At 38.2% G+C, this 26,825-nt stretch overlaps 2 protein-coding genes across 52 annotated transcripts in view; both read left to right on the forward strand.

Annotated features, from left to right (window-relative positions):
- The first annotated feature begins 929 nt into the window (after positions 1-929).
- Positions 930-12,460, forward strand: puf60b (poly-U binding splicing factor b). 2 transcript variants are annotated; one of them, NM_001430966.1, is made up of 12 exons: positions 930-1,017; positions 2,050-2,129; positions 2,294-2,389; positions 4,599-4,688; positions 5,526-5,576; positions 6,751-6,912; positions 7,278-7,370; positions 8,099-8,312; positions 9,508-9,698; positions 9,936-10,050; positions 11,191-11,456; positions 11,745-12,460. In NM_001430966.1, the coding sequence occupies exons 3-12, from the start codon at positions 2,309-2,311 to the stop codon at positions 12,042-12,044; spliced, it is 1,563 nt and encodes a 520-aa protein (NP_001417895.1). In that variant the 5' UTR covers positions 930-1,017; positions 2,050-2,129; positions 2,294-2,308; the 3' UTR covers positions 12,045-12,460. The 2 variants fall into 2 exon arrangements, with proteins under 2 accessions (NP_001417895.1, NP_001002121.2); NM_001002121.2 differs by lacking the exon at positions 5,526-5,576.
- A 1,045-nt stretch (positions 12,461-13,505) lies between these two features.
- The window catches only part of scrib (scribble planar cell polarity protein), a 116,365-nt gene continuing 103,045 nt past the window's right edge, over positions 13,506-26,825 (forward strand). For 49 of the 50 annotated variants that reach the window (XM_087258885.1, XM_087258902.1, XM_087258893.1 and 46 more), the window contains exon 1: positions 13,506-14,701. In XM_087258885.1, the coding sequence (XP_087115011.1) occupies positions 14,543-14,701 (159 nt within the window). In that variant the 5' untranslated portion in view covers positions 13,506-14,542. The remainder of the gene's footprint in view (positions 14,702-26,825) is intronic. The other variant, NM_001007175.2, reaches the window with a different exon arrangement.

A 26,825-nucleotide genomic window follows, 5' to 3' on the forward strand; every position in this document is an offset into this window, starting at 1 on the left:
GAGAACATGCAAACACCACACAGAAATTCCAACTGACCCAGCCAGGGCTCGAACCAGCATCTTCCTTCTGTGAGGTGATCATGCTACTCACTGCGCCACTGTGATGCCCCTGGTTGTGTTATATTGTTCATCAAAATGATGCTCTTGTGCTTATCCTATATACTGCAACCTAAATAAAACGTTGAATACCAACAGCATCAGCTCATGTGTGAATTTGCACCCGCATTAATATGCAGCTTAACACTCATGTTCCATAGTCATGAACAGACTCAGTAGTCTGTAGATTAAGCGTAAGTGCAATATTAAGTGTAATATTACCATAAATAGTGTTTCATGAACAAACCAATTCTACTGTCAGGAATCACAGTTATTGATTTTGATTTGCATGTTTTTCACAACCATAGTGTTGGTAGCCATTGATTTTCTTTACAGGATCACAATGTTTTAAATCTTGTCACCTACATCTTGTATTGCCTGGGGTGAGTAAATAAATTGCAGGTTTCCATTTTGATAGTTATCACTTGGATATTGCCTCATTGCCCTTTCGTTTTCAATTTGTGCTTACCCAGGTGGAGGCAGCATACTTAAAGCAAAAAGCAATTGCCTTTGCACCACAGAAGAAGATGATTCTTTGAAATCTTTTATGATTTTTACAAAACAGGAAAGGCAGCTGAAGTCAACTGTGCATTTTTGATTGTGATCGTCTGCAGGGGGCGTGTCATGGTCCAACTAAAGTTGTCTTGGTGGTACGAATGTCACATTTCACCCATAAACAAATAAATACGAAAACACTTCAAGGTAATACGGTAATACTCAAACATTTCAACTGAGACAAGTTTAACGACACATTACAAAAAGTAATGTGTTCTAGCACGTTGGCTCGCCGCTGTTTGAGACCACGTGACCAGCGTCAGTCAGAGGAGGCCGCGCGCAGCTCCAGTCTCTGCTGTGTTTCTGTGCTGTTGCAGAGTTTTCAATGTGGATCACTACATGGCGGTAATAACGCGGAACACTGCGGTAATAATTATTACCTCTTGCATTTACTCTTATACACCAATATTTCCAGCATCTTCGTTGTTCTAGTTAGCACAGGTGGAATTGTTCTCGAAAAGCTTGTTCTCGTTTCAGTGTTTGTTCAGTCGTGTGTACACGAGGCCTGCATGAAAGCTCGTTAGCTTCTTGCCGTTGCTAACCAGACTAGCCGCATATTCATTGCTGCCTGTTTTTGAATCATGATGATTTACCATGTATTACGAATTGGATACGGATTAATTTAAGAGGCAGATAGCTAGTAAGCTTGTGAATCCTGCACCGCTTTGTTAAATCTCGGTGTTTAACAGCTGTATGTAAGCTAGCTCCTCTGCTGCTGGGGTGTACTAGCACAAGCGCGCCACCACCGTGTCTTTAACCTCTCTTTGTTGATATAGAGCCGGTGAACGTGTCGAAGCTCTCAGATCACCGTTATTACGATTATGTGTATACAATATAATTGTACTAATTTACAATTGAAACTATTAGCAAACATAAATGGCGGTTTCTGTCAGTGGTCCAGTTATTCCGGGTTGCTTATGAGGTTTTTAACGGGGCACTGTTTTAGTGTTATACCTCTAACGTTACCCCATGAATCCGATGTATGATTTACTCCGACTGTACCAGGTTTCCTCTGGCAAGAAAACAGAAGCAGGTTAAACGAGTGTGTTGCATTTAAGCACCATGTTTCTTGTCAGGATAAATAACGTATTTTAATGATTAGCAATTAATTTAGGGGATAGTTCCTCCCAAAAATAGAAATCTGTTTAATTATTATTACTACTATTATTATTTTTAATTTACTACAGACAGTGACTTTATTGCAGTTGATCTACTTTTTGCAGTTGATCTACTTTATTCATGCAAATAGTTCCTGTCATTGTTGCCTTAGTTTTGTGTGTGTGTGTGTGTGAGCGAGCTCTGTGGGTAAAAGTGTGTCAGTGATTCCTTTAATATCTTCTCATTGAACTTGTACAAGGATTTAAATCTAAATGTTGTATACTTTTCCATGAACCACAGATCACTGTAAAATTGTGAGTGCTTTGCAGACAAGTCACTGGCTTCACGACCCTGGTTGGCATATAAGGTTCGCCTCATAGGTAAACTGCGTTTATTTTACCTTCTCTTTCCCTTCTCTCTTTCTGTGACTCTTAAGTTGGAAGTTTACATGTGCAGATAGTGAGTAAACTGATAATCGGGTTTGGAATTTCACCTCATTATGCGCTTCCTTTTTCGTTCCATGTCCATTGTATCACTTTCCCAGTGAGGCAAAGGTCTGATGATGGAGAATGGACAAGGCACAGGGTCAAAGCTTGGATTACCGCCTCTTACTCCTGAGCAACAGGAGGCGCTACAGAAGGTAAATAGTAGATCTTTGTTTTACTTTAATTCTGGGCTTCTTTTTTTTTTTTTTTTGTTGCATGATTTTCAGTTTCAGATTACACTACTTTCTGGGTTTGCCCTTGTGTGAACACTATACAATGGAACAGTGACTCAGACTCACATATTGCACACCTTTTTAAAATGAAATAATGGGGTATGTGCACACACACTTTTATTTTCAGTCAGCCAGCCCCAGGGCTTTCGATGAATTGTCATCCCATAAAAAAAACCCATACAAAATCGCTGCGTGATTTCTTTAAAAAAAAAAAAAAAAAACGCAGTCATCACTGCCAGGCTGAGATACGATATAAAGTGAGTATCAGACCAAACAAGAAGTACTGCATTAAATTAGATTTTCCAATCCATGTCTTTAAAATATGGAAATGAATTTTACCACAGTTTTTTTAATGTGTGTTTTTTTTTTGCGCTAGCCTGCATTTAAAACTGTATTTTGTCTCTTTTCACGCTTTATCAGCTACATGGATGCCTAAGTCTATTTAACTAATTCAACTTTAATTACATTACATCATCGATGCTGTAAAAGGAACCTTGTGAAATTGAAAATAGTCACATTAAGCTCTCACCGGAAGTTCATCATTGGCTGAAAAACACTAGATGTGCCTATAGCCCATTGTCTGACAAACACATGCAAAAAGAGATATCAGACATCTTGTAAGATGACAAGCAGCAAAATAAAAAATCAAAACCCACAAGAAACTTGCAATCAATATAGTCTGTGTGCTGATTTACCATGAAAAAACAAAGGCTGCATCCGAAACCACCTACTACTCAGTAGGTGCTGCGTTTGAATTTAAACGTACTGCTCGACCATTAGAAAAGTATGTTCTATACAGTATGAATGTGAGCAGTTTGAATGGAACTCGGACGTACTACATCCGCCATTTGGTCATAATCGCATGACATACCGGTGTGAGTTGCCTCTCTTCCCTCCCATTCATGAATTCTCTTGCGGTGCATCATGGGATAGCATAGCGTCCATCTGATGCGCAGTTCAGAATCTCCCTGGAAGTAGTAGGTCATCCGGGTACTTCTCACATTTTAATTTTCAAATTCTATGAATTTGGACATACTACTTGGCTAACATACTTAGAGTATTATAAAGTATGGATGTATGTGAATTTCGAGGGCAGCCAAAGATAAAATAGGGCAACATAAAGTTAATGTTGTTTTGGAGAAGCCATGTTTGTTGATGTTCTCTTGCAGGTTCGACTCATGACTCTGAACATCCTTTTGCATCATATCATACTCTCTCGTTGGCTTTAGGCTTTTGCCAGTGTATGTTTCGCACTTCAGGATACCAAGTAGTGGGCACTTCTTGATTTTTAGCTTGTGAAATATCTCAGTCATTGGCATTTCACAGGTGCTAGTCTCAGATTTTGTATATGTCACAGTTGTGAATGAGCACCATTTTGTAATCTCGTTCAGTTGTTTATTATTGCCACCAAACAGCCACAGGGGGAAATTGGGGCAAAAGTTATGTGTCCTTAGTAGGCATGGGCCGGTACATGAGAAACATTTAAGATATTTTGGAGCAGTAAATATGTCAGGCTAAATAATTCAGTTCGATCATTAACCTCTGCTGTCTTCATTAGTTTCAAAACACTGATTTCTTTACAATTTAAAACAGCATTTTTGGAGATGTTTTCTGTTGGGGATACTGTTGTCCTAAAAAAACAAAATGAAAAACGTAAATGAAAAATCTTACATATGCTGCCGGAACTGTATAGCAGACAATTTTGGTGGTTTTACAACCTTGAACCACGGTAAACCTTGAAAACGGTTATCGTCCCATGCCTAGTTCCTAGCATTAGAGTCATAGGACTGAAAGGGTGGATGGGATCAGTACAGGTCACAAGCCGAATTCCAGCCTGCTTCACCTGCTCCATTGTGTCAGAACGTGTTTGCTCCTGCTGTGTCACACAGCTCTGTCTAAGAATAGATTCATAATTGAAAGAGTCAAGGCTGCAGGATGCTGCTTCTCTGTAAGTCAGATTAGGAGACTACATCCATTCTTTAACTTGACCAGAAATCACCAGTAACAATCTCAGTCAGCCTGTTGTGTGGAAAAAATCCCTCAAAGCAAGCATGTGCTTCATTGTGGTGAGCTCAAAGATGATGCAGATAAATTCATTGGCCCTTTGCTTATTACTTGCTCTTTTTTTTAGGCTAAGAAGTATGCCATGGAACAGAGCATCAAGAGTGTTTTAGTGAAACAGACCATCGCCCACCAGCAGCAGCAGCTCACAAACTTACAGGTGAGCTCATATGATGATCTAACTATGTAGAATACCATAAATGAATTTGTTTGTTTGACCTTAAAACAATTGATGCTTTTTTGCAAACTAGTATATCTAAAGCTACATAGATTACCCACTGATTTGATCATGTAAAGGGTTCAGTCTTTCATTAACATAAATCATACACAAGCCTGAAAAACTGATCTTTTAGAATTTGATCCAAATTTCTGTTGATAAAATATTGAGTGCTATTTATTCATTATTATACGTGACAAACAGACTATTCATAATGGCAAAGTTTTGCCCCTCAGGAAGTCTGTGCTTATTCTTTTCTTTCTTTTTGACACAACACAAGTCTCGTCAATGCTCTTTCTGTTTGGTCAGATTAGCCTCAGGTTTAAACTGAAACACTTCACTGAAATGATAACTCTTGCTTTATTTGTTCGCTTTTCCTTTCTGCTAGTTCATTTGAGGTTTGATATTTGTGGTTCATGCTTGTTACTGCTACACATAGATTAAGCATGTTTATTTTGGATCAAAATCTTCAAATTTAGCAACTGGACATGCTATGTACTGCAAGACCCTGAAGAGTCAACGACAGATGAGTTAACCAAAGAGACCCAGTGCTCAGTATATTTATAGACTGAGCAACCGAACTGTTACCTTTGCTGAAAGTAAAACCAGTTAGTATCTATAGCTTAACTAATGTTTGTCAAATTTAGTGGGCGGAGTTTTAATTTGAGTTCGAAGGCATTGACCAGTCAGAGAGTCTGTCTGGAATACTATGTCTGTCTGCAAAAGAAAAAAGAGATACCTAACCTTTTTCAGCACTTTTCCATCTTTACTGTGTTTCAGATGGCAGCAGTGACAATGGGCTTTGGAGATCCTCTCTCATCTTTACAATCGGTCAATAGATTAATTAACTATTATTTACCACCTGTACGCATTTTGGCATAATGACCGTTACCCTTCTTTAACCGGCATTGGCCTGATAACACTAGACATTTGCGGCAGCATATTTAAAAAGCAGACATGGCTTGAATGAAATGTTTGTTTCTGTCACCCATTTCATTAAGCAGGATGCAAGCTGACACTACATGACCTACCTCCATAAATCGACTGTGTAGTTTCAGTGTAAATGAATGCCACGGGCCTATTAAACCACCTTAGCAGAGTAGAAGATTATTATAGCGATTTTTAATACGACCATTACAAAGGACACTCATAGTTTACTGCAAATCCATTCCATATTTGCCATCCTTATACACTGCATGGCCACCCGTGTGTGTGCCCTCATTTCACTGCTCTTTGTTGGAAGTTTATTCTTCAACCTGACGCTCCATGTCTCGTAAGAAATCTTGCGGGGATTGTGTGTGTGTGTGTGTGTGTGTGTGTGTTGCGAATGGTGTGTATGGTGCATTTCTTCTTTGTGAATATGCTGTGGCATATAAATGTCATCTTTGTCTGCTGTAAAAGAAAAAGAGGGCTAGCGGTCACTGCGACAATCCAAATTGAATCTGCCTAAACTTTGAGCCTTGTGTGTAATCGTTTACTTTCGTTATGTGACTGACATAATTCAAAACTTGAATGATAAATGATGATTTTAAGATGATGATTGTGTTGTTAAGTGTGAAATGGATAGATTTATGCTGATTCTCCCTCAACAGTGATCTGATAAGTAAGTCCAAAAGCTCACCTCATGAAAAGAGAACAAATTTGACCTCAGCTCATTATCCAGGCTTTTTAGTGGTGCTAAGGGGTTAACTGTTTAGGCTAAGGACAGAAGTTTTAGTCTGCAAGCACACACTACTTTAGGAACGTGCTAGCAGCTCTCTCGAAATGGTAAGAAGAGGCTGTGCCACATGTTCCTAATTCATGTTACTGTGCTTGTTGTTAATGGTAAGTGATGCAAGTTACAAATAAGCATAGAGGACCAAAGGGAGTGGGAATTGGCACTAAAACCAAACTTCAATCCCTTGCTAAATTTGATCATATTGTCTGTGGTGCTTTGTTCATTTGCATTGGGTTTTATTGTTCAGTAGCCAATATTTTCTCTTGTTTCTCTTGTCATGACCACCAGGTGGCAGCACAGAGGCAGCGAGCTCTGGCCATCATGTGTCGTGTGTATGTGGGCTCCATTTATTACGAGCTGGGGGAAGATACCATCCGGCAGGCCTTCGCACCCTTTGGTCCCATTAAGAGCATCGATATGTCTTGGGATTCTGTCACCATGAAACATAAGGTATGCTTTAAGAGCCTGAACGGGCTTATCTTTAGGTGCTCTGGACATCCATGTGTGAGGCACCTCTATTCTCTTAATTTTTCCCTTATAAAAAGGCTATTTATCCTTTGAATTGTATAGTTGGGCATAAAATAGTATTTCAAAAATGTAGTTTCTGTAAGAAGTACAGTTCACACAAAACTGAAAATTCTGTCATTTACTCAATCTTCACTAGTGAGCTTTTTCTTCTGTTGAACACAAAACATTTTTAAAACTGCTGGAATTTGGCATCTATTCATTATATTGATCTCAAAATATGCTCAAGCATTAGTCAGATTCTTACAGGAAGCTTGTAAACCTTGTACACATTAAACACTCTGTCTCAGGGCTTTGCCTTTGTGGAGTATGAGGTTCCTGAAGCGGCTCAGCTGGCCTTGGAGCAGATGAACTCTGTCATGCTGGGTGGGAGGAACATTAAGGTGGGTTTCAGAAAGCACAGTTGATCTCAAGCGCTCTTTTTCACAGCTCTAGTTATAGCTCTTTAAAGCATTTTATTGCTTTTGTGTGTTCATGATGCAGAGATCTGTCAGTACTTGCTGTAGTCTGGCCAGTACCCGTGGCGTGTGTGGTGTTAAAGTGCTCCTGTGTGTATTTATCCTCAAACCTGAATGTGAGAGTATACAATGTCATGCTTCCCCACTATCACACTGTTTGTTTTTGGAGCTCCAATTCTCTAGAAGCTGCAAAGGGAGTGTTTGTTTTGGGGACAGGCTCTCCTCTGTCTGGGATGTGCTGATGATGGGCTGCGCCTGGCTGGTGTTTGCTTGGCCGCCCCAACTGCAGCACAAATACCACCAACATATAAAAATATTGTTTTTAACAATCAGACTCATTATTCATCCATTTCCTCTACTCTCTTAGGCAAGAGTTAGCTAATGTTAAAGAACATCCCTACATAGAAGTTTATTTCTTTATACCACAATGAGCTTGTTGAACAAGAAGTAATTAAAGACTTATGGTAATGATGGAACATCATTTTCATTTGTTTAATGGCTAACTTTAGTGAAAAGGGTTTCTTATACTACAAGAGTATTCAGACTGGAGAAGCCTTTTTTTTTACTCTCAACTACATGTACATTTACACACACATGCTTATTCCTTCATACACTTTCACTTAGTGGCTCCTATGCTGGTATGTGTATTGTAGGTGGGTCGGCCAGGTAGCATTGGACAGGCGCAGCCTATCATTGAACAACTGGCAGAGGAGGCACGTGCCTACAACCGAATCTACGTAGCCTCTATCCACCCTGATCTGTCTGACGACGATATCAAGAGCGTCTTTGAGGCCTTTGGAAAGATTAAAAGTTGTATGCTGGCACGAGAACCCACCACGGGAAAGCACAAGGGCTTCGGATTTATCGGTGAGCTGGTCTAAAAAATGCTTTAATCTTGAGGTTATTTCCAGAAGTTTGTTTCTGCCGCGGAAAGAGCAAATCAATCACCATCTTACATTTCGGCCTTAATTTTATTACTTTCTACTAGCTACAGAGGGTATGCATTGACCTGATTTTTCCACATAAAGACACTTGTACACACCCTCTTGGGTGTTAAAATATTCTAAAAAGTGTCTGACTGTAACAGCAGTCGCTTCAAAATTCCATTATATGACAATAATCAGACTAATTTCATTTTAAATTGTCTTAATAGTTGTGCAACCCATAATGATGGTAACCACTTGTATATTTGTTCATACATCACTGGAATTACCCCATTGATTTAAAAAAAAATACTTTTTAAGTTTCAATTTGTCTTGTAGGAACTTTTAAGGTTCTCTGCATGTGTGTTAGCATAGTAGTATTATTATTAATGTGTGGCAACAATGCAGTCTTAAAACTGTAACTATTTATTTATTTTTAATGAAAGCTGACTGACGAAACTTTGGAATTACACCGAATATGAGATGTTACAATATTTTCCTTTAAATTTCACTCCATACACTAATGTTTGTCCTTTTATACTAGTGTGTTTTTGTTTCAAAATATATGTATTTTGTTATGGTTATGCCTGCTGTCTAGGCTACTCCAGCATTTTCGACTCACAAAATGAAGCACTTTGATTGCGGTCCGCAATCATTCTCTGACTGGTCTTCTGGACTATGGCAGTATAAACTCCAGTCTGGACGAGAAACATTTTTATTCTAAAACGTTTAAAAAAAAACAAAAAAAAAACAACAACAACAACACTATTTTAAATGCTGTAAAGGTGACGTCACATGCATACCCTCTATTCCAAGTTTAAATTAGGCAATTTCTTTTTTATTTTGCTGTTGTATTTATTTTGTAGCCTTTTCTTAGTTGTGAGGTGTCAACTTTCACAGTTGTGTATAGGGATCTTGGGATTAAAATATTTCCACATGCTTTAATTATGAATATTTCAGGTAAAGAATTTGAATTGTTACACCCACTTTATGGAAAGTGAAATCTTGTACAGATGCTGGCTGTGTTTGCCTTTAAATTGTAATGCATATTCTAAAAAAAGCAAAGCGAGAGTAAAAATATATGAAAAAACATGTTAGCTTAGACTGATTGCTTGTTCTCTTCATTTTATAATGGGTAGAATATGAAAAGCCTCAGTCATCGCTGGATGCTGTCTCATCCATGAACCTGTTTGACCTCGGCGGTCAGTATCTAAGAGTGGGCAAGGCTGTTACTCCACCCATGCCTCTGCTAACACCTACAACTCCCGGAGGTTTGCCCCCTGCTGCAGCTGTGGCCGCTGCTGCTGCCACCGCCAAGATTACTGCCCAGGTGAGTCTTACAGCTTATATTAGACTGAACACTGAGTAAAACAAGACATGGTCTGTTTCAAATGGTAAAAGTGATGTAGAATTGCTGATGTATTCACAAATGCTTAACTTTTAGTGTTGTGAAATGCTTTTAGCATAAATTTCAATTTTCTTGCCAAACCAGATCTGGCTAATACCAATATTTAAATTTATCCTTTCATATTTGTTGTTTAGTTTCATTATTGTTAATTCTCTTCAGGAGGCTGTTGCTGGGACAGTGCTGAGTTCTCTTGCCTCACCAGCTCACATTCTCAGTCAGCAAATGGGACTTCCACAGGCTGTACTGGCTGCCCAGGCCCCTGGCATTATCACAGGTCTGTCCACCACGAAAACAGTTTTCCACCTGGTATTAATGTGCTTTCAGTGATCCCATCACATGTGTCAGTTAAGATGCGTTTTTGCTTCCACCTGCAAGCATCTGGGGTGAGCTCTCGTGTTCAGATTTCACAGAGACCCTGTCCTCTCATGCTCTACATCACTGTTGCAGCATGTGTGTGAATGAACCCGTGTTTACCACAATCCATGTATTTACACATCATGTACCTTAACCTCATGTTAGGTCAGTGCGGTTGATCGACCATATGAGCACTAAAACTGTAAAAGGAGTTTAGTCAAATGCATTTTTGACGTATTTACACAATATTTTGTATTGGGCACTTGTGAACATATTGACTAAATCACATCTTAAATGGATAGTCTTTCACTAAATTAAAATTAATTGTCATCATTTACTCAACCTTCACTTGAACACAAAAGAAGATCTTTTGACACATGCTAGTTTCTGGAAGCCATTGATTGTGTGGTACTTTTTTCCTACTATGGAAGTCAATGGGTCCCCAGCATGTAGCATTTTTCAAGATCTCTTATTTTGTATGCAACAGAAAAAAGAAGCTCAGGTTTCAAACCACATGACAGGGAATAAATGGTCATTTATAATAGTAAGAGGTCATTTTCATTCTTGTGTGAAATATTGCTTTAATACTCAGTGGAAATTGGGCTTTTAACTACTTTAATCAAATTGAAATCTGAACCTTGTTTACACAAAGGTGCCTATTAGATACAATAAATGCATCTTTATATTTCATTTATTTGTTGAGACCAGCAAGCATTTGCATGTTGTGACCAATACAAATAGGTATCTATTTTCAACTTCCCCTTGGAAAAATGTAACTGGGCAACCACTAAGATTTAAAATTCTGGCCATGTAGCTGCTGGTGTCACATAAAACTAGCTCATTTCTCACATAAAGTGTTCACTGGTTAATGACTTTTTGGAGATTGTGTGAACTGGACCTTAAAAAAGAAGAAAAAACAGCCATCGAAGCAGTCCATACTTTAGGGCTATTAAAGGATTGTGAAAATCTGACTGGTTAAAGATGTAGCAATAATAAAGAGTATAAATATTTCAATCTGTACTAATAATCATAACTCTCTCTCTTGCAATCCATTTGATAGGTGTGACACCTGCTCGCCCCACTCTCCCTGTAGTCCCGCAGGTGGGTTTGGTCAACCCAGTTCTGGCATCCCCACCAGTCACAGCACCTGCTTCTATGGGAACACCAACATCTGCAGTGCAATTGCACACAGAAGTGAAGAGAGAGGAAGACAGCAGGCGAACTGCAGAAGATCACAGTGCACCGGTTGGCAATGGACAAGACAGTGAACTGGAGCGTCTCAGCGTCAGCGCAAGTGCAGGAAGACAAGCGGCCATTCAGTCCAAGGTTAGATAGCATCACTGTGGTTCTGTTAAAGGGATAGTTCACTCAAAAATGAAAAGTACCTCAGTGTTTACTCTCGCTTGTGTGGTTTTAAATCTGTGAGTTTCATCTGTTAGTAACACAGATTAAAGTAAGGTATTTTGAAGAATGCTGGTTGATGGTATCCATCGAGTTCCATTGTATTTTTCCCTACTATGGAAGTCAGAATAAATTAATAAATCAGATGTTTCTGCTAGGAAGTCTAGTTTAAGCTTCACGTTAATTTGCCAGCTTTTCTCTCTTTGCTTGCAGTCAACGGTTATGGTGTTGCGCAACATGGTTGGTCCAGAGGACATTGACGATGACCTGGAAGGGGAAGTGATGGAGGAATGTGGGAAGTACGGGGCTGTGAACCGGGTTATCATATACCAGGAGCGACAGGGTGAGGAGGATGATGCCGAGATAATAGTGAAGATCTTCGTGGAGTTTTCTGATGCTGGTGAAATGAACAAGGCCATCCAAGCTCTCAACAACCGCTGGTTTGCAGGTCGCAAGGTTGTTGCCGAGTTGTACGATCAAGATCGTTTTAATAGCAGTGACCTCACTGCGTAAGACTGTCCTGAAATGGCCACCTGTCCCATCTCTTGGCACTCGATCAGCTTTCATCACCGCTGCTTGAGATCTGGGCCTCTTTGAAACTTGTAATTATTTTTTTATTGATGTTGATAGTAATAATATTATTGGAACAAATCCCAACAGGGGGATTTAGCTTAGGACAAAAGAACATGCTCCTCATACATTTACTTTGTGTCACCTACTGTGAAAGAATTGCATTTTTAACAGTCGTTATCATTTGCAGGGTTTTGTTTTCTAATTTTGAAAGAAAAAATGCAATTTTCCCCATTCCTACCCCACTTTTTTACAAATGGCAACTTTGTTTCTCCACTGACATTGTGTTCAGACTCTAAACATTGTGTTGGTGACATTGGTTCTGGCTTTACCAAAACAATAAATTTCTCTAATATGCAGTGTTGTCTGTCTTTAATATTAATGGTTAAATGATAATTGTCCCGACGCACACTATAGTACATAAGTCTCAAATTTGATTCCTGGAGGCCCACAGGTTTGCTTCAACTTTATTCAGACACAACTAATTCAAGACTACTAGAGACTATTGCGAGTTGGAGGTAGTTGGAGCTAAACTATTCAGAGCTGTGGCCATTACACGCAGTACATTACACTGTAAAAATGACATGGAACTTAAGGGGAGCTGCTGATGATTTTAAAGGTGATGTTTAGAATGTTTTTTTTTTTTTGCACAAAATTAAATGCAACTGAAAATGTAAAAAAAAAAAATTCAATATTTCTAAACCAACATATCTTTTTGAGTAAGTTTTAAACAAGCTAATCTGCCTGTCGCTACCATGTTTACAATTTTAAGTAACAATGAATGATTTTGTTATTCAAATTTTTAAAACGTTGGTAAAAACTGTCAAGTTTATATATTTTATTACATTTATTTATTATTTTTGAGAGGAGGGGGTCTGATTCTTAATACATGAAAACAAGTAACTTAATCCAGACACATTTTTTAAACCAAAACCATTGTTGTCAAAAACTATTGTTAAACAATGGGGGGAAAAAAGGTTGGATGGATGAATGTCAGGGGTGTTCAAACTTGGTCCTGGAGGGCCGGTGTCCTGGACAGTTTAGCTCCAACCCTAATCAAACACACCTGAATCAGCTAATCAAGGTCTTGCTACATATCCTAGAAACTTCCGGGCATGTGTGTTGAAGCAAGTTGGAGCTAAACTTGGCAGGAATCGGTAACTAAAGATACGAGATAAAGATTTCAAGTTTGAAAAGACCATCAGACGGAAAAACAAATTTCTCAAGCATAATATTAGGGGAATATACTCTGAAGGAGCATCCACGAGGCGGCGCACGAGCTTAAGCCAAACTGCAGCGCTCCTGTTGTCCTACTGGTCCTTCTCCTCCATACTCCTAGAGGTCGCCATCCGGATGGGCGGCAGTGCTGAGTGTTGTGTGTGGATCTGCGTGCGAGAGGCGCTCACTCGGAGACTCACAACAGCGAGGTGGAGCTGGGGATGGATCGGCTGCTGGAGCGTTACTTAACTCAGCACCTCCACACTATTGCCTACAGGAGCAGGAAATTCCCCGGTAGATAAAGCCCAAACGTAGCGTCGCGCGCGTCCTGCGGTGAGCCACCTATATGAGGAAGACAGAGGGGTCTGAGGCGGATCAGCCCGGGCTCGATATCAGGACGGGTATTGGAGGAACACAAAGCCGGTGGAGTGTCTCTGGAGCGGGTGCGATCAGCCCAGCCCCCCACACACATACACACTCACAACCGGCCTGCCGCTCTTAGCCTGTTGCTGCTGCTGTGAGAGTGTGTGTGTGGTTTCACCGCGGCGGGCCCTCTCTTTTCGCACATATCTCAGCGACACACACGTCTGTATGACTTTAGAGTTGTTTCGTCTTTGTTTAGAGGCTGCCTGCTGTATTTCCTAGCGCTCGTCGGACTACCATAGCGCACTGCAGCTGGCTAATCAGTTAGCTGTAGCATTCCGTCGTGTGATTAACAGCCTTACGGGCACGATGTAGTTTGCTCATTACATATCATTTTATTTTTTACAAGACGAGACATGTTTGATAAAGGAGCGCGCGACATGAACCGACGAGTTGGTGATATTTAAACCGCGCATTTTCTACATGTTAACGGCTAAACGGAGTCACTTAACGTCGTTCTGTGCGACATAATCTCGTTTAACGTTAATTCTGCTGCAGACTATTGTACAACACGTAAAATGCAAGTGTCGTTGATTTCATTCCGCTGGTGTTGAGCCAAACTGTGAATCTGCTAAGAATGAGGAGATACTGAATGAAGAGCCCTCGTTTACTCTGACTGGACTGGTCATCTGGATGTCTCCGGCCGTCGGTGGATTTGGTGGACACTTGCAGGATAATCGTTCACACGGGGTCTTTGATTGGACTGCTTTTGGTGGATAAAGTGCTCCGCCAGCCCAAATCTCCATCGTTTGGCTGCCTGAGTGAGTCCCCGATGCGGCGGGGATAAGCGCGCCCGGGACATGCTGAAGTGTATCCCGCTGTGGCGGTGCAACCGTCACGTCGAGTCTGTGGATAAACGACACTGCTCGCTCACTGCGGTGCCCGATGAGATCTACCGCTACAACCGCAGTCTGGAGGAGCTGCTCCTGGACGCCAACCAGCTGAGAGAGCTGCCTAAGGTGAGGCACTGCCTTGTCCCACACTGCCTTGTCACAAACACTTCATGTGCGGCTTATTGAATGTCCCTCGGCCTGCCACCTATAAAGTATGCACACCTGTTGTGATGTTTTGACACGCGTATATGTGCCTGGTTAAACTTCAGGAGTGATAGACATCATGGGATGAAATCTTGATGATGTGGGCTTTATTATGCTTTAGTTGTGTTTGACTTCAGTGATCACATGATGATTAATTGGTGAATTAAGGAAATTTTTTGTACATTACAGGTCAAGTTTGCTGACAGTCGTTTGCAGTTACAATCAAAATTCCAGTAGTTTTGTTTGGGATGCACTGATAAAAGCGTAAATAAACCGTGTCTGATTGAGTTAAAGTTGGTTCTATATTCCCATATTTGTTCATTCTTTACAGTCCCTATATTGAATACCAGGGTATTTTGAATATTGGGTCTGAAATCTCATGAAAGTATGACTTCAAACCAATATTAGCACCATTTAATTGACTGTGTGAACTATGTTGTACTGTGATGGTCACTGACTGATAATATGAGCTCCCTATTTAGAATTGGCAAAAGGCTTTTCTGAAATGATTTTATTTAGGAGATTATCAGAATATGTGAAAAGAAAACCAACTTTACCTCAATCTGTGTCTGCTGGTTTTTAAAAACAGTTGATAACATTGTGCTAATCAAAACAAGGAAGGGAAATGCGTTGAATGTGTGCTGTATAAAGAAAATATCTCTTCTGTCGAGTTTCTCTGGTCGTGGTGATGTATAGGCTAACAAAATATAACAAATCTGCATTTGGTAAAATTTCCTTGATCTCAAGCTGTCAGCCAGAAAAAAAAGTATTTTTTTTTAAATAAGAGTTTAGGGAACAAGTTATAAATGAACAGACTGCTATGTGAAAAGCTTCAGAAAGTACATTTGAAAGAGACTTGGTGTAACCGCTACTAAAGTACACTTCTAGTTTAGTGCATGAGGAAAATGCTGTAATGATGTGTATTTTACAGCAAATCTAAATTACAGTAAATATACAATCACAAATTAGAGCTGAATAATATATCGTTTGATATCGCAATTTGTGTTGCCGCAATACTCGCATTAAGGTTATATGCTTTTATAAAGAGTGAAAGATAAATACATTTATAAAATTTGATTATTTTATTATTTATTCAATGATGACCATGTTATTTTACCTTTTTTATGGTTCAATTTCTGTACTCCAATACTGTCAGACTTCCCAGAAAACTGTAATGCAGTATTTATTTATTTATTTTTGCTTGTAACTTAAGCAGATGCCAGTTGATATAAATGAATGAAATCTCTCCCAAGAGTTATACAGGTCGTCTGGGGAAATTATATTCATATCGCAATATATTTCACGGCAAAACAAAAAAAGTTCAAGTGTTTTTTTTTTTTTTTTTTTTTTTTTTTTATTCATTCATTCACCTGATTTTTCTATATATTTTCAGGTTAATAAAACTTTATCCAGTGAACCAAAGTTGTGGTGAAAGTTGTGGTTGTTGTTTATATTGTTAAAATGGTCAATTAGTTTTTATGCTGATTTGTTTGTTTTAAAAGAGAGATGTTGCTGACTTGCCTTTGAATCAAATCCAAGACCATCTACAAAGTAAACATAAACACATAAGGGCGGTTTTTTTTTTTTTTTTTTTTTGCCCTGGGCATTTATGTCTGTTTAAAAGAGTCACGAGAGATGGTTGGTTTGTTGCCAGAGCTAACATTCGCTGAAGTACACTGATAGCAAACAAGCTTGATTCAACATTTAAAAACTACTTTAAGCTGTTGACAACTGCCGCCCAGTCATTTTAGACCTCTTATACAGTATAGTCTATATAATGCCAGGACTGTTGGCATAGCCTCACTGGCAGAGGACTCGAGCCATGTTAGCCAGTCTATAGTCAGCATTGCTAACAGGGTCAGACAGAAAGGCACAAGATTCCCTGACCGTGATGTGGAATAGCTGATCTGAGTGGACAGGTCAGGCCCTGAGCTCGGAGGTCTGTGAATATGTGTTTATGCTCTGTTCAGACAGTTGGCATATGTTGTCCCCTCGGCCCTGTGGCAGAAAGGGAGAGAGTGAAAGAGAATAAAAACATTCATGCAGCTCATATCGGGAAAAATGAGTTCTGAGGCATTAAAAGTAGTCAAATGATGTGTTTTTAATGTAAGATACATTTCAGAGACCTTGATTTTCCTTCATTTGATAATGATGATTTAACACTAAGTTTTATTGATGTTTTATTTTTTCTTTGGGTTACTGGAGCAAATTTCAGAGCAAATATAGTAATGTGCTGCCATTATGTATCTTGTTTTAAAGACATTTCTAAAACGGCATTTTATCTATTTTATAGATATTTATATTGCAATTTATTTTTTCAGACTACTTTAAATATAAATAAAAGACACTGTTGAAATTTTTTAACATCAAACTGCGGATCAGATGTCACTTGTGTTTATAATGTTGGGGTCATGAATAGTTTTTAAAGAAAAGAATACTGCTTTATTGAGAATTAAGGAAGCTTATTTAGAATTAGGGAAGCTCTGATCGATCGACCAACGATCGGTATTGGCTAATAATCACATTTCATGACTCTACTGGTACTCGCCAATCTGGCCGATCTCATCGACCAATTGCAAATATTTGTTTAAGTTTACAAGCAGAGGAAGACGCACAAGTGCTCCCGTATATTATTCATAGCACAATCCAAAGTAAAACGAATTAATGAATTGTTTTCTCTAAAGCTGCTTCTGGCCATGACCTGTTCACACCTAAATGGTTATAAGAGATGTGTTTAAGGTATTATATGCAGCATCCTTAATTTATTCTCTTAGGTAAGGCGAGATCTTCCCTTAAGGTTTTGTAATTTTGTCAGATTTTTTTTAGAATCTATTTTTTTTGATGGTAAAGCTACATTTTAATGAAGTACATTTTAACACGTGAAAGTGGTGTTATTATTGTATTACATTTCTGGTCAGAGATTTAAACAAATTCCAAAAAGAATAATCATTTTTGTGAATTCACTTGTATCTTTAAGACTAACGGTAAATTAGCCTTACCTTTTAGGTAATATTTGCATCTACATATTGTTTCTAATGAGTTCCAGTTAGCTCAGCAGTGCCCTTTTCATTTTAAGTAGCGAGTGCTCCGCTCCACATTTACTGTAACACTTAGATGGATGGTCTCAGCAGGCCTGAGCCTGTGCTCTTGAGAAGGCCATATGGTGACTCTGTGTGTCGCCATTCTGCCATGTGCTGTGAGATGGGCTTTAAGCAGATTACAGCTCCTTCTCCCCCAGACTCACTCTGGACATTAGTTTCTGCTTGTGACACTCGCATAATGTCAGATCTGCCTTTCCTCTTTTTCTTAAAGACCACTTTACTTCATAATGATGTCCACGTTTATCTCCTCGAACGTGGTCATGATATAGGATTTGGGATTAGCGCTGTACCATGACTCATGTTAAAGCTTTTCAGGTCATGACCCTTTGCCATTGGGTGCGAGGTGTTTTTTTGCATTTCAGTGTGTTGGGTTTTATACAGAAAGGGTCATGTGTCGGCTGTCACAGTAATTGTTGAACAGATGGAGGTTTAGTTACTCTTGTCCACTACAGGTCTCTAAATATCCTATCCATTATGTTCAGAAAAGCGTCTTTATAAGAATAAAAAAAAAAAATGGACTCATTTGCACAGTTAATGCAGGGCATAAAGCTGGAGGAGTTGTGGGAAACTGCTAAATAAAAAATGATTTTAGATCATGTCTTCTGACAGTTCACATTTTAATATAAACACCTGGGTGGCTCAGCAAGTGCCCTGCAGCCGTTTCCTGGAGTTGGTTTACATAGGAAAACCTGTTGCTAAACAGTCTGGGAACTGATGCTCCGGAAGGGCCACTGATAAAACCTGAAGTTGGGGAAAGTTACATTTAAAAGTAATGCATTACAATATAGAGTTAATCCACAAAAAAATTACTATTTGTGTTACTTGATTACTTCTTAAAGCAAGTAATACGTTACAGTTCTTTTGCGTTACTTTTTTTATTACCTGGCTGATGGTTGATCTCTTTCCGAATTATTATTATTATTTTTTTTTTTAATAGAGGAGTTCTGCAATTAACGTCATGCTGTATAATCTACACCTTTTTGATTCTTGAAAGTTTAAAGCAATTTGTTTGCTACATTTGTACTATTTGTCTTAAGAAAAATCCCTGTCCCATTGAGACAATCCCCTTTTCCTCGACACGTTTAAAATGAGCACATTTTCTCATTAACTGCGAGATTCATTGCGACTAATTTTAATTCAGCAATTTATTTTCAAAAGCTAATTAATAAACTAAAAAGTAACGTGTGTTACATTTGCAAAAAAGTAACTCCAATATTAAGACTTATTTTTATAAAGTAATGTTATTATGTAACTGTTTTATGTAATTGTTACTTGTAATGCATTATGCTCAACACTGTATAAAACTGTGGGTCGAATCTGGCAGTTATGAAGGGATTCCCCATCACACCCTTCGAAACCTCAATGTGAAGTTTCCACCTTGTTTCGCTGTTATGCAATCCCTAATCCTTGCTGTTTCTGTCCTATTGTGTGACAGTGGAGCACTCGCTCGTCACAGTAAATTCCTCCTCACTTTGGAGATGTTGAGCACTAACTGGATTAACCCAGAATGCCCTCATTCACATCACACTCAAACACAGAAATGGCTTTAACTGCATGTATGTCAGCACAGTTTAATCATTAACAAGTGACACACACACGTCTGTACCTTTACGAGGTTCCTAGGGAAGGTTTTCGGAAATGTGAAGTCTGAGTGTTTTCCCTGGAGGGTCTGGGAGGGAGAAACACTGTGGTTTTGACAGTTGTGGAAGATTTTGTGACGACTTGCATAGTAGGCTCTTTCAGCTAATCCGACGTCTCCCACCCAGCTGCTCATATTAAATGTCCAGGCTTATTATTGTCGCTCTGTCGGCATTGTCCTCCATTATCAGCCGCGACTCGTATGACAACTGTGAAGAAAAAGAAGGAAATGTTTATTATATGGAGCTGGAGTTGGATATTTTGAGTGAGTAAGAGACTGCTGGTGTTTGTTTTTAGTTCAAGGTTTCAAGCCTTTCTGTTCTTATGGGCCCCCGTCCAGCAGTACTCTTTCATAACAATTGTCGTCAAAACGATTGCTACAACGTTCGCAGGAAACAAAGCTTTGAACTCAATGTAGAAAATAATCAATATCAAACAAGTTGTGTAGTCTATAATAGCTTTAAATTGATGGAACTGAAAAGTGGTTTGTCCAGCTCAAGTATGTGTGTGAGTTTCAAGGAGTTGTTTTAATAATGTTCTTAATACAATGGCCCTTACATGGCTTGTGTGTGTGTGTGTGTGTGTGTGTGTGTGTGTGTGTGTGTGTGTGTGTGTGTGTGTGTGTGTGTGTGTGTGTGTGTGTGTGTGTGTGTGTGTGTGTGTGTGTGTGTGTGTGTGTGTGTGTGTGTGTGTGTGTGTGTGTGTGTGTGTGTGTGTGTGTGTGTGTGTGTGTGTGTGTGTGTGTGTGTGTGTGTGTGTGTGTGTGTGTGTGTGTGTGTGTGTGTGTGTGTGTGTGTGTGTGTGTGTGTGTGTGTGTGTGTGTGTGTGTGTGTGTGTGTGTGTGTGTGTGTGTGTGTGTGTGTGTGTGTGTGTGTGTGTGTGTGTGTGTGTGTGTGTTGTGGCAGATTTGTGCTGTTCTCTGCAGAACAGGTTTAATCTATGCTGGGCTCCTCCCTGCCCTGCTCTGTGCATATAATCCTCATTCATAGACGCCTGTCCAGCAGGTGTTCTCTCACTTACACTCATGATTGTGCGTTCGGAGGGTGTGAAATGATACCTTGACATTTGTGTCCTACTGTATTAGTTGTTGCTTCATGTGGAGAGAAATGACATGCTTAATTTCATGAGCATATCTTTCTTATGGGGAGGCTAGATTGCTAGTCACAATTATTTTTTGTTAAATGACAGTTTTGAAGAAAAGGAAAGTTCTTATTTTTTTATTTAAGCATTTGATAACACTGTTTTAGTTTGTTATGCATGTGTTTACAGGGCTCGAAACTAAACTTTTTGCTTGGTAGCTCCTAACTTTAAAAATGTTGTCCCACCAGCCCAAATGTAGTCGCAACTGCAAAGAGTTGTGCAACATTACTACAAGTTTTATATTAACAGATTTATTGCATTTGAAATCATCCTGACAATTAAATAAAGGATTAAATAGAACATTCCACACATAAAATGTATAAATTCAGTGGCAATACTCTGTTACCTGAAAGCTTCATCACATAGACCTTACAGTGAATGGCTTTAGGAGTCTTATCCACTCTTAAAAATGTGCATCACTAATCAGATGTGCCACTTTAGGGGGTTTCTAAAACAAAATCTCTCAGTGTTCTTTGCATTCTCTTATCTTCAGCATTTTACATTTTCGTGCCTGTAGTAGCTCCCGGTCATCTGAAGGCAGAAAGCATTGACTGAATGAATTGCTCCCTTTCACACATACAGACCTTTCCGGAAAATTACAGGTGTATTTTTATTTTTACCCCAGAAAGGGATTTAAAAAAATTTGAAACCAATTTGAAAATACTGGTAAATTCGATCTGGCAACTTTCCGGAAAGAGATGTTGTAATATAACAAGTAATTTGCCGTAATGCTGCTCTGTGTAAACATAGAAGGAATATTGCTGAAAACGTTGACTTTAGAAGTCCACTCCAGCCAATCAACATTCAGACGCATACACATCCTTGCTGTTTATGAAAATAAAAGCCTTTGAATATTTATGCAGACACATTTAGCTGCTAGATGTTAGTCAGATAACATTTCTTTGTTCCTTCTTAATGCCAACGATAAACTGCTGTTTGTTTACATCCACGCTCTGCTTCAGTTGCTTGACACGTGCATATGAAGAAGTGCTCCGGTGAGCGCTAGGACACACACATTATATGTACATCTCGACATGTAAAAGGTTTCCTCCATATGTTTTGCTTGAGGTTGTTTACAATACTTATCCATCCACAGAGTTTGTAATGTAGTGAAATGTGTAAACATTTATCTGCGGTTTCCACTTTTGCATTTGGATGTCTCTGAGACAAAAGTATCTGCAAGAATGTTAAAGCTTTAAATAAAAATAAATCCATCAACAAAAGCCTGACCTCTAATATGCTTACACATACATGCGCAGCCATTTAGAGGTCATTTCTGGTTGTTGATGTCAGAATTGAATGCTATTTTGGAATGGATGTGTGAACAATCTTTTCCGGAAAAATGCCGTAACGTTCTTGCCTTTTGAACTTACCGGTAAAGTTGTTCCAGTAATTTTCAGGATATTTACCGCTATCACTGATATTAACAAATCCATTTGCATTAAGTAGTACAACAGTGGGTCAATCAGAAGAGCTTGAAGATGGGGCATTTATTTTATATATTTTGAGGTAGCATAGACCATTTCTGCGCATTATGCGACCAAAACCGTCGCAATTTTGAGATTTACATAGCGTTATACTATTGTAACAATTTAGTACGCACTACAATTGATTTGAATCCTTTCTGCATAATTGCAATGATACAACATTTTTTTTCCTGGTGCTAAACTTTCTTTGATCATATTTTTGGCACCCCCATGTGTAGGGAAGGTTCGGGGGTGGTTTTTACTTTTGACCTGTTGTACATGAAATGTCAACACTCTTAAATAAGCATAGCAGGAGTCGGCTTTCACTGCTGATCTGTCTCCTTGATCTGATCTTTCAGGCCTGTGCAGTGTTTGAGTGTTTCGCTCATATTTGCAAGTGAAAATTACTCTGTGTGAATGTGAAAAATGATTGTGCACAGCTGCGTGAACGTCATGTGACCCCTGATAAAGCTTATGAACTATAATTACATAACGATATCTTGAATACTCTGTTACGTGCGCTTTGTTGTTTCCATTATTATAAATGCTTGCCAAAAGAGAATAATTATAATCTTTTTGTTGCTTATAAAATATTTTTTGTTCTCACTTAAAGGCCCAGATACATTTCAAATGCTAAATTTTCATTTGGGTATATTTTAAGCAGAGTTTGTTTCAAAAGCATATTTAGGGTTAATGGATAGCGTTACTGAAATCAGGTCAGTTTTTGGGCCAAATTTGAGACACATTTTTTGAAACCCTTGTTTAGTCAAAACCAATTCATTGTTCAGCTAGGCTGATCTCATTTTTGCTACACTGTTTGAATAGAAGCTGATTTAAGCTGAAGGAAACAGGCCATCTGAGCCTATCAGTGTGTTTTTCGTGGATTTCAACAGTAGTAAACTGCTCATTTTGTCATTACTGTACCCCAGCTAGCATTCCTCCTCTGTGTAGTCGCCCTGGGCCCGATTACAGCTTTCATTCATCTGTAAAAACACGTTTAACCGCTTGTCCCCTTTCTCTGTTGCACGAGCCGTATCGTACCACTAAGCCCATCCCTCCAGGGTTTTTTTTAGTGGAGTGGCTCTCTGCAGCTGTCCTGCTTTCAACGCACAGGCAGTGCTGACTGAGTGGAGGAGATCTGTACATAAGTAAAATATACTACCTTCTATCTGCTGTACAGTCCTCTAAAAAACACACCTCCCATAAAGCAAAGCTAGTGTTTTCTTATGACAACAAATATATCTTTATTTTAAGCTCCTCAACACATTTAATAGTTTCTTAACATTACAGTAGGGCTGAATGATATGACCTAAAATCAAAACCTTGAATACTTAAACATTACCTTGATTATATTTTCAATTGCATCCTTTGTCTTTATTTATTTTTTTTCCCTCTTAAGAATGTTTTTACTGTAAATATACTCCCTTAAAAGTGGGATATTTTCTAATTAAGGAGTATTTTTTTTATTATTATTATTATTATATTTCTTTGAATATTTCAGAACAACTGAAAGCACGCATTGATTGAAACAAAGATAAGTGAAATGTAATAGACCCTGAAATAGATGCAAATGCAGCCACTATGTTGATAGTGCTAAATTTGTATGCAGTTGTTTTAAGGGGAAAGAAATAACGAGGATTAAAAAAAATGAAATTTCAGATATGGGAAATTCACAAATCATGTTTAGAATTGTAATTTAACTGTTTAATCATTGGTTAATCATCCAGCCCTACATTACAGTAATGCTTGAAAATTAGTCATATTAGCAGCCTGGCTGTGCTGTAACTGCAGCTGTCAAGGGTGTTATAATAATCTTTTGTTACACACTAATTTGCTTAATTGGCTTCTTAGGCCGAACATAATCCCTTCACTTTTTTTTGTCCAGCTTACTTAATTCCACATGCAGCAAACAATTTAAAATGTGTTTAAAATTATACCAGGATCCAAAGTCGATTGATCTTAAGGCCAACCTTACTGACAACTAGCAGTGAGGTTATCTCCACCCACTGATATTGATGACAGGCATAAATTATGATGTCCTCAGTCAGCGTTCAGTTTTTGAATAAAGGCTGACAAGTATTTAACAGGTGTGGAGTTCCATGGAGGAACTCCAGATGAAGACTTTTGTTTTGCGTTTGTCTTCTGATTAAAGTTGCACGTCCACCAGTTCCTGCTTCTGAATTAGCGAGTTTGAGCTACTTGCTCAAGGTATAGCATTAAAAACACCAGCGAACAAACTTGACACAGAGCAACATAAAATCTTACTGCCAGCTAGCGTTTCAGAAGAGTTGATGCAGAGCAACACAAACAGAATGCAGAAATGCATGAATACGCACAAGGCGGTGCCGTGGGTCATGCCGATCACTCGACACAGAAGTATAATTCAACCATAAGCCAATACAAGACAATTATTATTTATTTAAATGCTTTGTATTTTTATATTTTCAGCAGGCTATATTCTCAGACATGTTCTAGGGACACTAAAGACTTATTTTACAACTTGTAAAAATATAGGTGCCCTTTAATGCAGTAATAGATCATTAATCAATTAATATTTATAATCTCTACTATAACATTCGTATTGTTGTTAGGTCTTAACTGATCCTAGTACCAATGAATGGAGAAATTCATTAACTAATGATTGAGAAGCTTCCTTCAGATTAAATCAGGAGACAATGCACCGTTTAACCTGATAGACCAACCAAACAAAGACTCCCATTGAGGGATTCTTCACTTGGTTATAAGTGAATCTGAGAACGGCTTGGTAGTAGGTTTCTCACTCTCTTGGCCTAAGCCCGATTCGTCTGGTCGCTGTCTTGACTTTCTGCCTTTGTCTCGTTTGCCAGCACATGAGATGTTAGTAAGTGAGGGCTTCCCACTACAGCCAAACTGGGCCAGCAACACATAAATCACAGCTGCCTATGTGTGTGTGTGTGTTCATGCTGCAGTAAAGCTACCCATCAGTCTCCTTGCTCTCAGCTTTTTCTCCTGGAGCTCAGACTGCAGAGGACTTTGAGATCACACTGTGCCGAGCCGCTTTCACAGTTTGTTCTCTTTCAAAATTCCCCTTGACTTTAAATGTGTTGCATCACCACAGCATTCAAAGAGGCCATTTAATTGTTTTTTTTTTTTTTTTTTTTTTTTTTTTTGTGAGATTCCTGTTTGGCTTAAGTGTTAGTAAAGATTTTGGGTTTTAAACATTTTTTTCTTTTTTTGCCTAATAGTTACACTTTTTAAAAATATATATTTTTAGAGCATAAATATATATTTTTTTAATATGGAAAAGTTAATAGAGCAGTATTAATAAAACTATATATTAAACATTTCAATATGTGTAAAAAAACAAAAACATTTGTAACATTAAGAATCTCTATGGTCACTTTTTATGTGTCCTTGCTGATTAAAAGTGCATGTTATACATCAAAATAAATTTGACCTGTAGTGCATATATAATAATAATAATAATAATGATAATAACAATTATAATAAAAATGATTATATGGATAACGGCTTGAAATTGTGACCATTTTGGTCACTTATGCACCCAAAATTTTATCTATGCAAGTTATGCAACCTCAAAAGATGTTCTATTCAATCCTTCATTTAATCGTCACAATGCTGTCAGTCGTGCAACTGGGAGTGCGTACATCATCGCAAAAGAGCTTGCATTCACTGACATTAATATTGCAGAATTATGAAAAGACTGTTGCTATTAAGATGACGTATGCAAATAATAACTTGTATGTTAATATCATCTGTGCAATATCAGACAAATGTCATATCACAGGTATTATCATTAACTCAGTTCATCTCATTTATGTCAAGCGCTGCATGCAGGGCTGGTGGGCGCATGCAGATTTTTGTTTATTTGTTAGTTTTGAATAGTGTTGATTTCGAATGCAATGAATCTGTTAATATAAAACTTGTAGTACAGGTGAGCATAATTTTTGGTGGGTGTGACTACAAAAATTAGACTCACCGGCCAAACTGAAGTTAGGAGCACCAGTGCTGCCATGCAAAAACATTCATTTTGAACCCTGAATAATAATAATATTATTATTATTATTTATAATAATAATAATAATAATAATAATATTATTTATAATAATAATAATAATAATAATAAATATATTTTAGGTGACCATGTATTTAAAAAAAATCTAAATCTACCTTGAGAAACCTGTAGTTTCCACATCTGTAAACAAAAATAAAAAGAGAAATCTGAAACAAAAATTAAAATCAATTAAAATAAATGGAAAAAAAGCCAGATAAATTAAAGTAAATGCCAAACAACTTGATAAACATTTAATGGTATTATCTACTGTTATTTAATTTTAGTGCAGTTGTTAAAAACCTTTTGTATAATTCATTATACTATTCTATAGTTTAATATGTAGTAATAATAATAATAATAATTATTATTATTATTTTAATATTCAGCATATTGATTTAAAAATATTTACAGTTGGTATTGATTGTTCTCTATTGAGGATGAAATGCTGTAACAACATTTTATAGAGTGACAGCAGGTGCACAGATGGCCATGTGTAAAATGAATCATGCTGAAGAGAGAAAATATTGGCTGAGCTGCTAGTTAAGAGCAATAATAACAGGACTGAGCTGTTTTAACACACTGGCACTAAAATCTTGCATCGGTTGTAGGATGCTCAAGACACAAAAGAACACTCTCTTGTCATCTTC

The sequence above is a fragment of the Danio rerio genome, chromosome 7, assembly GCF_052040795.2.
Source record: "Danio rerio strain M-AB ecotype USA chromosome 7, GRCz13ab, whole genome shotgun sequence".
In the NCBI taxonomy this organism is placed as follows: Eukaryota; Metazoa; Chordata; class Actinopteri; order Cypriniformes; family Danionidae; genus Danio; species Danio rerio.